Raw genomic sequence first — 16,346 nt, 5'->3', positions numbered from 1 at the left:
GGTCAGGTCTGGGACTGGAGAGGGATCATCACTTGGCTTTGGACAATGCAAGGCCTGGAGTAGCCAGGTTGTTCTGCATTTCAGACATCCACCATTTTTTCCTCTAGCCCAGTCTTAAAAACAGGGCTAGCGGGTTTTTTCCACACTTGCCGAGCCCAGTAAGGGCTGCAGGGATTTTGCTGAAGCTTTAAGCGAATAACTAATTGACCTCGAAGGCAACAGCATGAGAGCCTCACCCCAGAACGAGGAGGGAACGACCCAGAGAGGGGGAAGGGGAGGTGTCCTGGATCTCAGGAAGGCCCTACTCACCTGAGGGATCCCATTCAGCTGTTCTGTTGTGAGGCCTGGCTGCACCGGAAGCAACCGGACCGGAATCTTCCATCGCCCGCTGATCAGCTGGTGGAGCTGGTCAAAAAGGTTGATTTTGGCCCATCCCCGGGAGGCCAGGCGCTGGATCTCCTGCCCGTAGGCGTCGAAGCCCCCAGAGGCCTGCAGCTCCATCACCAGAGCGATGGACGTTGAGGGCCGGACTCTGGAAGGTGGGGACGAGGGAAGCCGTTATGGACAGAGGTGTCACAGAAGCAGGAAGACCTTCCCTCCTCACCACAGCCGCTTCACGGCCTCTCTTGGCAGAGCTGCTCTCTGTGCATTGCCTGGTTCAGAGCGTAAGCTCTCCATGGCAAGGACTGGGGCTGGTTCTTAAAGTGCCACACACATTTACCAAGCAGGGGGAACGGTTTCTGGGGAACGGTAATCGATAGCCTCTCGCGTGTTCGCAACATCCCGAACAGCACTAATCAGTTCACGTCACACCTGGCTGGGGCTCTCAAACAGGGACTGCAATCCCACCAGGTCAGCAAAGACATACTAGCAGCTCCGCCTAGGAACGCTAACCTAGCCGATCATCAGGGCGGCCGTGCCCGGTGGGACGAAGCTCGGGCACCCCTGCTGTAGCCCACCGTGCAACGCTGCACAAAGGAACGCAGGGTCTGTTGTCGCAGATTAAATCACTGGCCCCCCCAGTCTGGGGTGCTTTTTCCAACAGTGACCAACATCAGATGCTCAAGGCAAGGGAAAGCAGATGACACCCAGCTGATTTTGCAGTGCTGAACATGGAGGGAAAGTGTTCCTTGGCCAGCTGGTCCCAACCACCAGTTAGAGAGATACGGGGTGTAGCAGGGCAGGAGGAAGAGGGTTAATTCATTCCATACATTCAGGAAGAAGGCAGCAGGAGTTTGCCAACGCAGCTCACCTTGGGACCGGCTGTTTAGCCGATAGGATTGCACCGTTGCCTCTCTGCCCATCTACTACATAGGGTGGGGACTGGCCCACTTGGCAGTAAGCGACAGGGAGAGGGGTTGGCTTGCCCATCTCCTGCCCATCACGGTAAAGCCCAGCCACCAGGCAAACCTGGAAGAAGGTCGGGTCCAAGCCCAGCAGGAAGTCGTAGAATATCACAAAGCCGGCCCTGGGAGGGAGAGGAGGCAGAGAGACAGGTGAGGAGAACCCTCTGCACTGCACAAGCATCCCCGGGTGGGGAAACTGAGGCACAGAGCGGCGCAGTGGGTTGGGTGATAAAACCAAGTAGTCCCGATACCCAGAGCTCTGCTCTAGCTACTAGGCCACACTCCTGAAGGCAGATGTTAACTACAGTGAAAAGCTCCTGGGTATCTGGTGGAAGCTCCCCCTGCTAGGGCGGGTCATTTGCCAGCAGCAGCCTTTGAAGAGAGTGTGTTGCAATGACCCCACTACACAGAGGGAGCATTTGATGCCTGGCTTCCTCCAGAGGTGGAGAGCAGCAGCTGCAGTTTTACAACAGGGATTGTTAACAGTTATTGCTGGGGAGACACGATCCAGCTCTCTCGTGCCCTGTTGCCTTTCTCCTGCTGAAGCAGGCTGGTCAAATGTTCTCAACCCCCCTGGGGCAACTCATGATGGCCAGTTCCTGACTACAAATCAGAGTGATGATTGCAGCAAAGGATTATGGGATATAGGGGTGGCTGGCCAATGACAAGACACGTACGCTGGGTCATACGGAGCAGGTCCCAGAGCGTCGAGCAAGTATCTGCTGAGATGGGTCTGAGGTCCCATTCGGTCCTGCAACAGGCAGAAATAGCGTGAAGAGCTTCCAGACTGGCCCCTGTGCATCACAAACAGCAGCACAGATCAGCCAGACGCCGGGCCGTGACTGCTAGAACTCACCTGCTGCCCACAGAGCGAATCAGGGTCAGAGAAAGAAGAGACTGGTTCAGTACGTGATCTAGTGGGATTGTTCCTTCTGGTGTTCTCGTTCATTCTCCAGGTTAGTTTTTAAATGCCTCTACTCACTCGCTGAACATTAAGCCCATGATTAAGGGCTGACTTGAGGCCACCAGCACAAAAAAGACCCGTGGAAGTGGCACTCTCAATTCCCAGCCTTCCGTCCAATTCCAGAGCCACTCAGCTCAGTGTTATGAATCAAAAGATGCATTTTCTAACCCCCGCATTGCCACAAACCCCACCTGACCCTGAAAAAGACGTTGGAGCCTCTCTCACGCCAGCATCGTCAGCCTCCATCTGACCTATGTACTCATACAGCGCCCATCACCATTGCACCTGGGTGCCTAGCAGCCCAAAGGGGAGGGGAACCCAGCTCGCTTTGCTGTAGCTGGGTTGGCTCTGTGGGGCTGGCAGCAGGAGAAACCGTCTTTGGGTCAGGGACGCGCAGGGAGCAGGCAGGGTGGATGGGACAATGACACCGTCACATTTCTGGCCTTGCAGATGTTAACCGGCCGCATGGGGACCTGGAGACAAGCGGCATGCAGTGCGCACGTGGGGTTCGGGTGTAGCTGTCAGTGTCAGGACAGACACACCCCTGGGGTCTACAGCTAACCATCCACCAGGTGTCCTGAACCCACAGTCACAGCCAGCTTCCTGAGAGGGATTCTGGATACTGCCCAGGGAGTATTTCCTGTAGTGAGCAGGACTGTAATTACAGCTGCCGCTAGAGGACACGCAAAGCACCATGGGAACTATTAGCACATGCCGGGTCTGGGCACTTGGGAGGTCAGACAGCAAGTGTGAAAAATCGGGATGGGGGTTGGGGGGGGTAATAGGATCCTATATAAGAAAAAGACCCAAAAATCCTGAATTATTGCAGCCCCGTAAGTGGCTCCCGGAGACATTAAAAGTCAGCTACCAAGGCAATAGAAGAGCTTGTGGGCCCCACCCCACATCCCCAGGGAAAGGACTCACCATGAAGGGGAGCTCACGCAGGCCTGGCAGAGGCAAGGGCGGTGGCAGGGGTGGGGCTACTGGCGGTGGGAGCATGGGTGGCGACCTCCTCCCAGCCCGTCGTGGCTGCACCCTCTCTGCCTCACGTCTCAGCATCCCGACCTCGGCGTGCAGCTGAGCCAACTCCATCGCGTGTGCCCGCTGCTGCTCCGCCAGCTCCTTGTCCAGCGCGCCTGGGGGAAGGGAGCCAGAAAGCAGAGGGGAGGCGCACTGCCAAGCAGCCTGAACGCAGGGTGCCATCGTGGGTCCTGGTCCACCGGGGAAGGGAGGGAGGGGAGCAACCCAGATGCCCCACTCACTGCGCTGGTTCCTCATTCATCTTCACTGGGCTGCCATCTGACGGATCCCTGCTCCCCCCACACTGCCCCCAGGGTACCGCAACCCCAGCATGCCCGGCACCACGCAGCTGGGCACAAGGAGTTCTTGGGGCAGAGCTCCCAGCTGCAGGAGATCAGGAGCACGGCACAATCTCATCTGTGGCCAGCCGCCTTTCCTTGATGGAGGAGGCAGCAACTCTCTGGCCAGCAAGTCCTTCCTCCCCTTTGTTCTCGCCACCAAAGGGCAGGGCGATGTATGAAACTGAGCGGGGGGCGTGGGGCTGCAAGGAAAGGGACCTACAAGGATGTCACTGACCCATCATGTCCTCGTACCCGGTGAGCAGGTGTCACAGTGACTGGGGCAGCAGAGACAGGGAAAGATAAACAGAAATAGATGTGCAGGGACACCCATCCCAGCCAGGCACCTGGCCTACTGCAGATGTCTGCAGCTTCCCTTCACTATCACAGTCGTGAGCTGCCCACAAGCTGGTGCCCTGTCATGGCATCAGGGGGGGATGGGCAGGAGACAGGAGAGCACAGCACCTACCGCAACCAATATCAGCTCCCTCCCCTGGCGTTGGACAGAGCCATCAGGCCAGCAGCTCCCGCAACAGGGCTGCTGTTAATTAACATAGCGCTTGGCTGGTGTTTTACGAGACGTGTAACTGGAAAACATCTGAGCTACGGTATATGCACAGCAGGCCGGGGGGGCTCCCGCCAGCAGGAGCTGTGTACAATAATTACCATGGCTTATTTAAGGACCCCCCCCACACACCATGGGTCATTGGCAAGGACTGACCATGGCATCTTCAGCACCAGGCCTCCACCACTAGAGCTGAGGGAGTGACACCAATAACTGGCAGCAGTAGTAGGTTCTTTCCCTCTGTGTGGTGTCTGCAGAGGACACCACATGCATCACAGGATGCATTAACAGCCCCCTCTCCCAGCACGCTGCGCTATCAAAGCATCAACGCAAGGCACCACACAAGGAACACACTAGCAGTGACCAGAACACCCTCGCTCAGCCGGGTGCTGAATCCTGGCGCCCTGGCAAGGGGGGGGTTGGTGTCACGTTCAGAAGTGATGGCTAGTGTATTTACACATTTACCCGCAGCCAGCAAGGGAGAGGGATGCAGACCACACCGGGCCAAGCCCCGGCAGGTGTCAGAATAGTGCAGAGGGATGGCTGACAGCCCAGGGGAAAGGGGAGCACATTTCCCGGACACCCTGGGATTGGTACTGTTATGGAAACGGAGCCGAACTAGGGGATCCCTCTAGCTGTGCCGCCTGCTGTGACCTCCGAATGGAGGCCGAGATGCGGCGTCAGCTGGCATCGCTTGGCCACAATATCACAAAGGCGACTGGTGCATTCTCCCAAAGGTACCCCACACCCCACTGTGCTGCAGTCCCTGGGATGCCACCAACAGCCAGCCCCGTTCAGGCTCTCACGGGGATCCCTCTGTGCCACCTGCTCCGTGCTGCGGAGAGAGGCTGGACATGCCCTGCCTACCGTCATCCACCCTCCTCTTATCCCTCTGCATCTTCAGCTTAAAAAGCTCGTCCTCCAGCCGCTGATTCTCCAGTTCCACAGCCAGCAGCTCTGCGTCCAGGCCCCGGGGGCCAACGCCGGCCGCCTGGTGTTCTGCAATCACAGCAAGGGGGAGACGCTCAAAGTTACACACAGGAAGAGCTGTGCTGGGGGCGGCGAGAGAGCACAAGGGACTTGCACCTTCCACTGCCAGGCGCCGGCGGGGAGCATTCGAACTCAGACCCGAGTCCTTGGCTTCATGGGGCCTGTTGCCTGCTAGGTAGGAGTGCGGCGGCCTCCGGGGTTAGTGCTTTGCAGCTGTTCAGGTGCAAAGCGACATTAATGCTGCCCCTGAGTGCGCTAATCCCAGGCTCCAGACACCTGGAACAACCCCCACCCCAAGGGGTCCCTGGGGGAGGGGCAGGAGGGACTTACTTTTCTTCCTCTCCTTGTGTTCCTGCCTCCCAGCCGCCCTCTCCAGCGCCGTGGCCTCCACCTGCAGGTCGTACATCTGCGCCAGAACGGCAGGGTCACTCCCCCCACCCTGCAGGTAGGCCAGGTGCAGGGCTCTGAGGGGAAGCAGATCGGAGTCAGGTTCCTGGGAGCCTGCACTGAGGGAGCCTCTCTCAGCCAGGGGTGACATGCTCTGAGTACCTGAGCGCAACCCCAACCCCAGCCCGAGCCTCAATAGGTACAAAATACCCCGCCCCAGCCCCGCAAATGCAAAGCTGACAACGTTTAGATACAAACTGAATCACCTCCCCACAGCAGGCAGGCAGGCACACACATACAGAGCAGGCAGGCACACACAAGCCGAGGAGCCAGGCAGGCAGACACACACATAGATGGGCAGCAACAGCAGACACTGGACAACCCCACAGCAGGTGGGCAGAGACACAGCACAGACAGAGGGAGGTGGGGACAGACAGAGAGCAGAGACAGCACACAGGCACACAGACTTATTAACCCCTTAGCTGCTGGGTTCCAGTGCCCTGTCCGTGAGGCCCAGAGGTATTCAGGCAGCGAACTGCCCTTGAGGTCAATGCTCTGAAGGCAGTTCCATGCAGCCATGGGCGGGTGCTGAAGCGTGGCTGTCCTGCACCCCTGCCGGGGACGCTGTGGCACTGCTCAGGGCAGTTCACTTTTGCTTGTCCTCACTGCGGCATTGTGTGCATGGCCATAAGGGCCCCAGAGGTCCCTCCATCTGTTTCCCCCCTCACAGGCACCCGAGCTGTGCTTTTCTCTAGCCCCACGTCATGCACCCCCACCCCAGACCCAACACAATCCTAGTGGAGAGCCATTAAGCTGGAGGCTTTAAGGGCCAATCTGGCCTGGCCCCCAGATGCTGGGCTAGACGGGACCTCGAAGGCCATCTCCATCTCTCCCTCCCAAGATCCATAGCAGGAGCGGCCCCATGTAACTGCACCAGGGACGCCCCAGTTACGGAAGGGCTGTGCCGGCCTGGGCCCCCGCTGCTTTGGTAGAGACGCCGGCAGCTGGGCTTGTGCGCACCTGATTTCTGAGGAGAGGGGCCCGGCAGCCGGAGGGAATGGGATGAGACTGATGGAGACCTTCTCGCCCACCTTCTCCGTGGCCCCGGCTGCGTTGGTACGGCTGTCTGGCTCCAACCTGCTTCTGAAAATGAAACCAAAGCAGGGCGGGGAGCGAGATCTACCTGGTTGCTGCTCCCCACCGGCACTTCCCCTCTGGCCCCATCTCCTAAATCAAACCCACAGCAGGAGCTGCCTTGAGACAGGAAACACTAAGGAGCCCAAAGGTCCCTGGGATTATCTCTGAGTCTTTGTCGGACAGGAGAGAGAAAAACCAGCATGGCCTAGAGACACCTCCCTCCCCATTTATATTATTAGCTTTGACCTCACCTCACACCTGTCCCTTCACATGCAGGCCCGAGGCCATCTCCTCCGCAGCTCCCACTGCTTGGAGCAGCCCCTGGGTCCCCCTCGCTGTGTATTTTCAGATCCCAGCTGAAGGGTGAGGCCCTTCCCCCTCTGCATTCAGCCTGGTGCCTGAGAGCTCCCGTCATTCACCATGGAGAGCCCCTAACTCCATAGCCGGGCTCAGATCAACACCTCACACAACAATTCAGGAGCCTCAGGGCCCAGGGAGCGTCCAGGATCGGGGCACCCACCATCAGCACCCGAGGCTGGGCCCATGAGGTCCATGCGCCGGCTTCCTGGAACGGCGTTCTACTTGTGACCGTCCCTTCTCCAGCACCGTTTAACTCTCTGGAGCATCCTGGGGCCCGGTCAGCTCCTAGGGGGTCTGTGTGCGAGACTGTGCTATAGGGAATCATGATGCTGCAGGCTGACAGATCACAGCATTGGCCCCACTCCCCTCCCCTCCCCGAGGTAGCAACACAAGCTCTTCCTTCCACCTAGAAGCGAGAGAGACACCTCCTGCCAGGCCAGGGGATCAAGAGACCAAAGAGCAGGGCGTGGCGGGGGGCTCTCCCAGCTCCCCGGCAGTGCCATACTGCCCCCACACTAGGCTGGGTCCTCACCTCGTGTCTGCAGCCTGCATGAGCCCAATCTGGTGTCTTAGAGCATCCAGCGCCAGCTGATTCTTCCCCTCCTGGGCCTTCAGCTCCAGCAGCTGCTGCTCGACGTGCGCGCTGGAAGAGTTGCTGAGGGCCAGCTCCGACAGGCGCCTGCGGATTTCTGCGGGACACAGGGATAGCCTCACCGCACGAGACGCCAGTCGGTCCAGCGGGATCCCCGCCTCTCTCTCTGCCAGGCCGCATCACAAACACAGTCCCGTCTCCCTGCCTCCCACCTGATTGGATCTGGATCTCGCTCCAGCACATCCCTGGACACCGAAGGCGGCTCTGGTTGCTGGAGACCCAGCAGGGGTGCGTGACCCTACCCGGTGGGTGTGGGGTTCTCCCATCCATTTAGTGACATCCCCCTCTTCTCTGGGATGCCCGGGCCAATGGGAACCATGCGTCAGCCCATGTACAGCGTCAAGGCTGCCTGTCTGCATTCGCCTGCCTCCCAGGATGTTCCAGGTTCGCTGCCCCACTGCTAAATGGGAACAAGTATGAAGGGGGGAGAATTCAGCGTAGGGGCAATGTGCATGCTCCCCTCCTCCTACCCTCTCCCTGCCGCTCCAGATGCTGGTTCCTGGCCTGGATAGCAGCCATCTGGTGCTCGTGCGCCTTTGCTATCTCCTGCAGCCGCTCCCTGTACCCCTGCCGGTGGGAAATCAGACGGCCGGCATCCTCCTGGAGGACAAGCAAAGCCCACAGGAGCAGAAAACACAACAACCACCGGAGCCTGTTCAAGTCAACCTCCGTGCAAGGGCGGAGGAGCCCATGGGGTGCGGGCGATGACCCCATTCTGGACGAGCTCAGAGCGCCCTCGACTGGCTCAGCCAGGGACAGGCGGCAGACGTGCTGTCTGCCCAGTTCACACGCGACACAGGGTTAGGGGCCCAGATTTAAACTGGAGGAGGCTGGGAGCAAGGTGGGGGGGGGGTCCTCAGCTCTGGAATCTGCTCTCCGTTCTGAGCCAGTAGAATCAGGGTCCAGCGCGAGGCTCATCCCTTCAGCCACCAAGGCGGGACGGGACGGGACGCACTGGGGCAGCTCTAGCTCCCTGTGGGTCTCGTTAAGTTTGCAGAGTTGCCAACTCTCATGACCTGGGGATTTTCTTAAAGCCGAAAGCCTTGCTCTGCCCATAAACCTCCTCTCTCTCACACCCTAGAGTGGCTTCAGCACCATCCACTGAGAGAAGGCTGTTGGGGCCACAAACCCCGGGTCTATGCTACGTGTTTGTGAGCCACATCTGCTGGCCCCCAACTTTTAACTAGGTACATATGTAAACAGTCGCTCTAGCGACAGGAGTGACTTCAGGCCCCTGCAGACCTGGGCAGGATCTGAACCAGTGACCAAAAGCCTTCTCTCTGTATCCCAATGTCCGAGGCGTTCCAACGTCTTCTGCCCGGGTTCTAATTGCCTCCCCTTCCCTGCATATTTTCCAAGTCACAGAGTCGCCGCTTGCTTGGGTTTACCTCTGGCTTCAAGGGTGGGAGAGTAGGGACAGTGTCCTCCAGAGACATCCTCAGTTTGTGGAACTGTTGAAAGAAACAGAAGTGATCATGTCCTGACAGACATTCCCTCCTTTTGTATCAGCACAATATAAAAGCTAGGATAGGGACCCAGAGGTAGCTAGGGATTGCTGATGCATTAAACCCCTTCAAAGGTGCTGGTGACAGAAATAACTCAGCTAACCCTGAAGACCCTTTAAAGGTACAAAACAAGTGACTGACTCTTTACCACACACACACCAGTGTTATCTCATGTCCCTAGAAATATCAAGGGTCTTTTGCTAGCTTTTCAAATCACCCCATGATTTCCCCGGAACCCCAAAATACATCAGCCAAGAACCCAGGGCCACTCTTATGGAGGCAAAGTGTAGCAACCTGCATGGAACTCAGAGGGAGGAGCACAGGTTGCAGGAGGGAAGAGTTTGGAGAAAGCACCAGGCCGTTAGTCTGTGTGTACATGGCTGGAATACTTTGCTGCAGTTGCAGCACCTCTGTAAATAGTGCTCTTAATAAAGAGCTAATTTAGTTTGACACGCATGGAGTCCTTTCAGGATATTACCCGGCACACAGTACATGAAACACAAAGGGTCACTCCCCCATCCACCCGGTGCTGTGGTGTGCAAAGCAGCACTGGTGACTCTTGAGTTCGTGCCAGGTGGGGTGAAACTCTCCCCTCAATGTGCTGCTTTTTAACAGCCCTTGAAGTGCACAGGACTCAGATTTGCATCCCAGGAGCGTGTGGAAGGGGCAGCAGCCTCCCTCACCCACACAGGATGCTCAATTGCCAGAAGCGTCCATATCCCATCTCCCGATTCGGTCTCTGGACCCTTGGAATGGGGATCTATGGGATGCACAGAGGAGCTGTGGTTGGGAACCGCGGAGGGTGAGGACCCAATGTAGAGAAACAGGGAGCTCCGAATTCCAGCCCAACCGTCACCATCGCTTGCCCTCAGTACCTCCTCCGTCAGCTTCCTCAAGGCCCGGCTGTCTGAGGGGCTCCCTTTAAGCTCATAGCCTCCGAGAAGGTTCCTCTCGCGGTCGCTCAGGAAGTCCTGCGGCTGCTGTCCCAGACGGACTCTCCTCACCCGCGGGTCGCCCAGCTGCCGCTGCTGGAGCAGAAAGCAAAGAAGCATAGCACAGGTGAGCGACAAACGCACGGGCCCATTAACGTATGTGCGCGTGCAGGGGAGCAGAGCTACATCACCTGGAGCAGCAGGTTTCAGACTAAGACCTGGGAAACCTGCACTGGGTCTTCCACCTCCAAGACTTGGATCCGTGCAGCTGTAATGGATTCTTACTGACACTGTACTTTAAACCAGGGGTTCTCACTCTTTCTTTCTGAGCCCCCCGCCCCCTCCCAAATGCTATAAAAACTCCACAGCCCACTTGTGCCACAACTGTTTATCTGCATATAAAAGCCAGGGCTGGCATTAGGGGGTAGCAAGTAGGGCAACTGCCCAGGGCCCCACGCCATGGGGACCCCACAAAGTTAAGTGCCTCAGGCTTCAGCTTCAGCCCCCGGTGGCAAGGCTGGGAGCCCTGGGCTTCAGCTTTCTGCCCTGGGCCCCAGCAAGTCTAACAGTGGCCCTGCTTGGCGGCCCCCTGAAACCTGCTCGCAGCTCCCGAGGCGGCCCCAGACCCCTGGTTGAGAACCGCTGCTTTAAACCATTCCTCGAGCCACCTGGCCGCAGCCCGTAGGCCAGGGGCGAGGGCCTGGCCCCCTGCAGTCAATGAGGAGTTTTGCCACGGACGTCAATAGGGCCAGGATTTCAGGCAAGGAATACGTGCACCACTGTCTGAGAACCGCTGCCTTTGGAAATCTCCGGCTTCGTTTCCACGTGGCCAGCTGCATGTTAGGGTGATCCCCATTCTCACCTAAAGGGGTCACTGCTTTAGCCCAGAGCTGGGGCAAAATAGCGAAATTTGATTACCTGCCCCACTCCCCAGCCAGGCCGCCTCCCAAAAATGCAACACACCAGGTGAATGCCCCTCTACAATCTCTATATGCCCCCAGGAGGCCCTTCAGGACTAGGGACGGGCTGAATGTCCAAGTGACAGTCCCATGTTCTCCTGCGGGGGGATACGCTGCTCGCAGCAGGAAGTGGAAGCTGTATGGAGGAAGCTCTGGTGATGGGAGTGGGCGGCAGGGATGAGGTGCTGGGAAGCCTGTGAGACGGGCTCAGCCTCTCACAAGAGCAGCACAGAGCCCAGTATAGCATCTTCCAAGCCCCCTATGAACGTTCAACAAGTCTCAATGCCCCACAGTGAGGCAGGCAACTACCATTATCCTTGCCTCACAGGTGGGGAAACCGAGGCATGGAGAGGTAAGTGAGTCATCCAAGTCCACAGAGCCAGTCAGTGTCAGATCCAGGATTAGAATTTAAGAAGCATCCAATTCCTATAGGGATGGACACCAGTATAAAAACCCCAGTGAGACAGACACATCTATAGGAGCTCACGGCTCCCAGGTCAAACACTCAGATCACTAGACCCAGCTGCTTCTCTACCAGCACCGCTCAGCCTGTGGGGCTGCGACCAGCAATTATCTGGGGAACGGACGTGGTAATTCTACAGCTTGTTTAGGTCCTTTTATCGTGCCTACCCAGCAAGGTACCTGAACACCCATTTGTTTTAAGATCAGTGAGAAACATCTTTTGCAAACAGACAATCTAAGAGCTGTGAGGAGCTCTGAATCTTGGTGCTGTCTGCCTGGCATCAACGTTAGAGAGCCCCATGGGGTACCCGCTGCAGTGAGAACCGTGTCTGGAGAGGAGTGTTGAATTTTGGCAGCGTGTACTATTTGGCCACCACTCGCCACTCCAGAGGCGGCTGCATTTTCACAGAGCTATAGAGCACTTCAGGGTGGACAGCCCTGTAGCAATATAAGCGATGACAATGGAATCAGAGCGGGGAGGGATTATTTGCATCCGGATCCCTTCTGGAGTCTGTCTTGCTTATTTGCACCCAGCCCGCAGAATTCAAATGCAGGAGGCTTTGGGGAATGGACCGGGAGGGGGCAGGGCTGGATTACCCAATTGTTTGCTTACATGCCGCCATCTCCTAGCAACTCAGCCGACAAGCCTGGCACAACAATAGGTTTCCGTTGGGGAGCGAACGGCTCTTTCCAAGGCTGGTTCATGCCAGGGCTCACACCCACTGCCAGGTCTAGCAGAGCAGCTTTTCTCTCTTCCCAGCAGCTGAGTGCAAAACAGGGTCTCCACAGGCTGCCTGGTGGTGAACGCGCTGTCCCCTCAGCAGGGGAGAGAACACACACGGAGGGGATGGGAGGAAACCCTCTCCCAGAGGGCTCAAGCCCATTGTGCTAGGGGCTGTACATACACACAGTGAGGCAGCCCCTGATTACATTAAGAACATAAGAATGGTCATACTGGGTCAGAACAAAGGCCCACGTAGCCCAGTATCCTGTCTTCTGACAGCGGCCAATGCCAGATGCCCCAGAAGGAATGAACAGAACAGGGAATCATCAAGTGATCCATCCCCTGTCGCCCATTCCCAGCTTCTGGCAAACAGAGGCTAGGGACACCATCCCTGCCCATCCTGGCTAATAGCCATTGATGGACCTATCTTCCATGAACTTATCTAGTTCTTTTTTGAACCCTGTTATAGTCTTGGCCTTCACACGTCCTCTGGCAAGGAGTTCCACAGGTTGACTGTGCATTGTGTGAAGAAATACTTCCTTTTGTTTGTTTTAAACCTGCTGCCTATTATTTCATTTGGTGACCCCTAGTTCCTGTGTTATGGGAAGGAGTAAATAACACTTCCCTATTTACTTTCTCTACACAAGTCATGATTTTATAGACCTCAATCATATCCCCCCTCAGTCGTCTCTTTTCCAAGCTGAAAGGTCCCAGTCTTATTAATCTCTCCTCACATGGAAGCTGCTCTATACCCCCAATCCTTTTTGTTGCCCTTTTCTGAATCTTTTCCAATTCCAATATATATTTTTTGAGATAGTGCGACTATATCGCACACAGTATTCAAGATGTGGGCATACTCCAGATTTCTATAGAGGCAATATGATATTTTCTGTCTTATCATCCCTTTCTTAATGATTCCCAACAGTCTATTTGCTTTTTTGACTGCCGCTGCACATTGAGTGGAGGTTTTCAGAGAACTATCCCCAATCACTCCAAGATCTCTTTCTTAACTGGTAACAGCTAATTTAGACCCCATCATTTTATAGATATAGTTGGGATTCTAAACTGATGAGAGAAACCAATGCTCCAGAACTGTTAGAACTAAATCAAGATGAAAAATTACCTGAAAAAACAGAGTTTGTGCCCTTTTTTGGTTCACGATTTATCCCCGAAGTTCGGGGGTTTGTTCCCTAATGTATGAAGGTCCCACCCCCACCCAGAAAAGTGTGCTTTTTCCTGCTTGCTTTGTACATTAGAATTTCAGGTCTCTTCTGCCCTGGAAAACTCTACGGATGACTGGAAAGCTACTGGGTTTATGACTGCACAAGTTCTGAGAAAGGAGAACCTGACAGAGGGCGAGTGAGTTTTAGCCAGATGGTTTCAAGCTCTTTGGTTTTGTTAACTCCTCTTGAACTCAAAAATCTATCTGACAAAAGTCTCTTTGCTAGGGATTCGGCACCTCCCGTGTTTCAGTTTAGGGCTGAGAGAGTTCCCAGCGCAGTAAGTGAAGTCTATGATGAAGAAGCCCAGCCCAGACGGATGCACCATGCTGAGAAAGGGATTTGAGAACCTTCCCTCTTTTCATGCTTCGGGCCTACTCCAAAGACATTTCCCACGCTGCATGCTGGGAAGAAAACCTCCCCACACTCCCTCCAAGGCTCTTCTTTGCCATATTTCTGAGGTCTAGCTACCAGTGGGGAGGGAATGAGCAGGACAACTCAGTGTTCCCACACCAGGCAGCATTCAGAGCCTGCCCTAGCAGTGGCTGCCTGGTTAGCTGCACTTCCCTGTAGACCAGCCCTTGATGCAGGAAAGGGCTTTGATTACCGTGTGGTCTGGAGTGTCTGTGTTCCTGGGCATCTTCTTCCCCTGCTCCCGGTGTCTGGCATTGAGAGCAAAGGAGTCGCCTGCTGCCTGACGGCCAATGCAGAACTTCTCCACGTGCTTGTCCAGCAGGTGCTTGGAGCGGAAGCCCATGTCGCAGCTCGGGCAACGGAAAATCCTCAGGGCCATCATGCTGCATGGGAACAGGGGCCCCAAAGTGCCTGGTTCTCCTAGCGGGGCCTTTCCCCCAGGTCCGCTGGTCACAGCTGCTCCGAATACCTAACCCAGGAGCAGAGTCAGATAAACAGATGAGGAGCGTTTAGGTGGCCGTTTCCATCCTCAAGGTAACTCGCTAACCCGCCCCAGCAAGAGGCAGCTCAGCATCATCATAATTTCCCAACCAGCTCTAATGATTATCCCCATTTTACTGATGGGGAAATAGAGGCACAGAGAAACCACAACAGGAGTTGGTGTTAGCGCTGGGATTAGAGCTGGGCTCCTACCCCCAAGCTCAGTCCCCTAGACCTCCCTGCCTGAGACAGGCGGGCACCAGGCTGGAAAGGGAGCCCCTACGGAGACAGACACACACCGGGACAAAACAGAAATAAAGTTACTAGGGACACTCCCCGGTTTGGGGGTAGGGGAGAGACCAAGCTTCCTTCTCGCTAGTTAGATGCTGCAGCCATGTCCTTGCCCAGGATGCTACAGCAACTGGGACAAATGAACTTTTGTAGGGCTTCAGGTTTCCTAGGTGTCTAATGAACCTGCTCTCCTGCTGCCCCATTCCCTGAGGGTGGGGGACGGATGGGATGACTCCTCTCTCCCCCTTATTTTTGGTCTTGCCTGCGTCAGGCTGGGTGTGGGAGAGGCCAGCCCATTCTTGCCCTGGCATGGGGGACAGCTGTCTGCCAATGCCCCAAGTTATTCATAGAATATCAGGGTTGGAAGGGACCTCAGGAGGTCATCTAGTCCAACCCCCTGCTCAAAGCAGGACCAATCCCCAAATCCCTACATGGCCTCCTCAAGGATTGAACTCCCAACCCTGCATTTAGCAGGCCAATGCTCAAACCCCAGTTCAGGGGCAGAGAATCATTGCGCCACATGGTTCCACTGAGATGGAGATTCAAGGACTGACCTGTTCTGCAGCTGAGTTGGTTTTAATGGTCCCATGCGGGGACTGCCAAGCTCCGGCTTCAGGGCTGTGAGCTGCCGTTGCTAGGCTGGTAACTGGGGGTGGTGCCAGCCCAGGGAGAGGAGCCGAGGAGCCAGGCCTGTTAGCAACGGGAGGATTACCATGGCTGTGGCCTGTTTGTGTTTGGCCAGGTGGCCATTGGTAACAGGGTCACTGGCAGAACAAGAGGTTCCTAGCATTGAAGGGAGATGAGCTGGTTCGACAGTCAGAGCAACACAGGAGAGGGACAGGAACACACGGAGCAACAAGCCCCACTAAGCCATCTTGTAAGGACTCTTTATGGGGGAAATTGCCATCCAAGGGGTCTCCCTCAGAGAGCTGACAGCCTGGCAGGAGCCGGGGGTGGGGGGGCGAGGATGATGCCCACTGCTTTCCAGACACCCCGAAACGAGAAAAACGTCCCTGCTCGTTGTGTAGAAGGGCTGCCCAGGCAGGTGCACAGCCAGTGCAGCCTTTGGGGATCCCAAAACAAAAGTACAGAAGAGAAAGTTGAATAAAACCTTTGCCCAGCCTAAGGGGCCACCTTAGGAGGAGCTTGAGGGACACAGTGTGGTTCCTCTGAATGCAAGCAGCTCACAAAGGGGAGTGATCCAGCCGTGCCATTTTCTGCCAAGGCCTGGATGTGACTGAACCGGATTCCCAAGAAGAGGACACCACACCCCCACTGAAACAAGCATCACAGGAATATTTTTGCAGAGCACCCAGGCTCCAAACAACACGTTCTGTTACACCCAGGCCACCGTGCTGCCTCCAATGCAGTGCATATTGAATTTCCCATTACCTAGTGCGACTTTGCAAAAATGGTCATGAAAATTTACCAACCCCCATGTTTTTAGTGATGAAAACTTTGTACTTACCCATCCATACAAATGACTTGCCCTCGCTCAGGAGGAAAACAACATTTTGTAAAGCTGGCATAGTGCAAAAAGATGCATCTGGAACAAAATCCCCCACTATCCATGTCTCATTTCTTTAGACCTCAGCTTCTT

At 55.9% G+C, this 16,346-nt stretch overlaps 1 protein-coding gene across 1 annotated transcript in view; it reads right to left on the bottom strand.

Annotated features, from left to right (window-relative positions):
* The window catches only part of CCDC17 (coiled-coil domain containing 17), a 26,910-nt gene extending 10,564 nt beyond the window's left edge, over window positions 1-16,346 (bottom strand). The window contains exons 1-15 of the mRNA XM_034780108.1: window positions 16,215-16,346; window positions 15,301-15,436; window positions 14,169-14,444; window positions 10,140-10,292; window positions 9,148-9,210; window positions 8,230-8,359; window positions 7,640-7,796; window positions 6,631-6,753; window positions 5,554-5,687; window positions 5,040-5,232; window positions 3,235-3,571; window positions 2,203-2,205; window positions 2,024-2,097; window positions 1,253-1,468; window positions 310-532 (exon numbers count right to left, since the gene is read on the bottom strand). Of these exons, the coding sequence (XP_034635999.1) occupies window positions 310-532; window positions 1,253-1,468; window positions 2,024-2,097; window positions 2,203-2,205; window positions 3,235-3,571; window positions 5,040-5,232; window positions 5,554-5,687; window positions 6,631-6,753; window positions 7,640-7,796; window positions 8,230-8,359; window positions 9,148-9,210; window positions 10,140-10,292; window positions 14,169-14,444; window positions 15,301-15,436; window positions 16,215-16,318 (2,322 nt within the window). The 5' untranslated portion in view covers window positions 16,319-16,346. The remainder of the gene's footprint in view (window positions 1-309; window positions 533-1,252; window positions 1,469-2,023; window positions 2,098-2,202; window positions 2,206-3,234; window positions 3,572-5,039; window positions 5,233-5,553; window positions 5,688-6,630; window positions 6,754-7,639; window positions 7,797-8,229; window positions 8,360-9,147; window positions 9,211-10,139; window positions 10,293-14,168; window positions 14,445-15,300; window positions 15,437-16,214) is intronic.

The sequence above is a fragment of the Trachemys scripta genome, chromosome 8 (assembly GCF_013100865.1).
Source record: "Trachemys scripta elegans isolate TJP31775 chromosome 8, CAS_Tse_1.0, whole genome shotgun sequence".
Lineage (NCBI taxonomy): Eukaryota > Metazoa > Chordata > Testudines > Emydidae > Trachemys > Trachemys scripta.
Note: the sequence above shows the minus strand (reverse complement) of the source record. Positions and strands in the feature narration are given on the sequence as shown.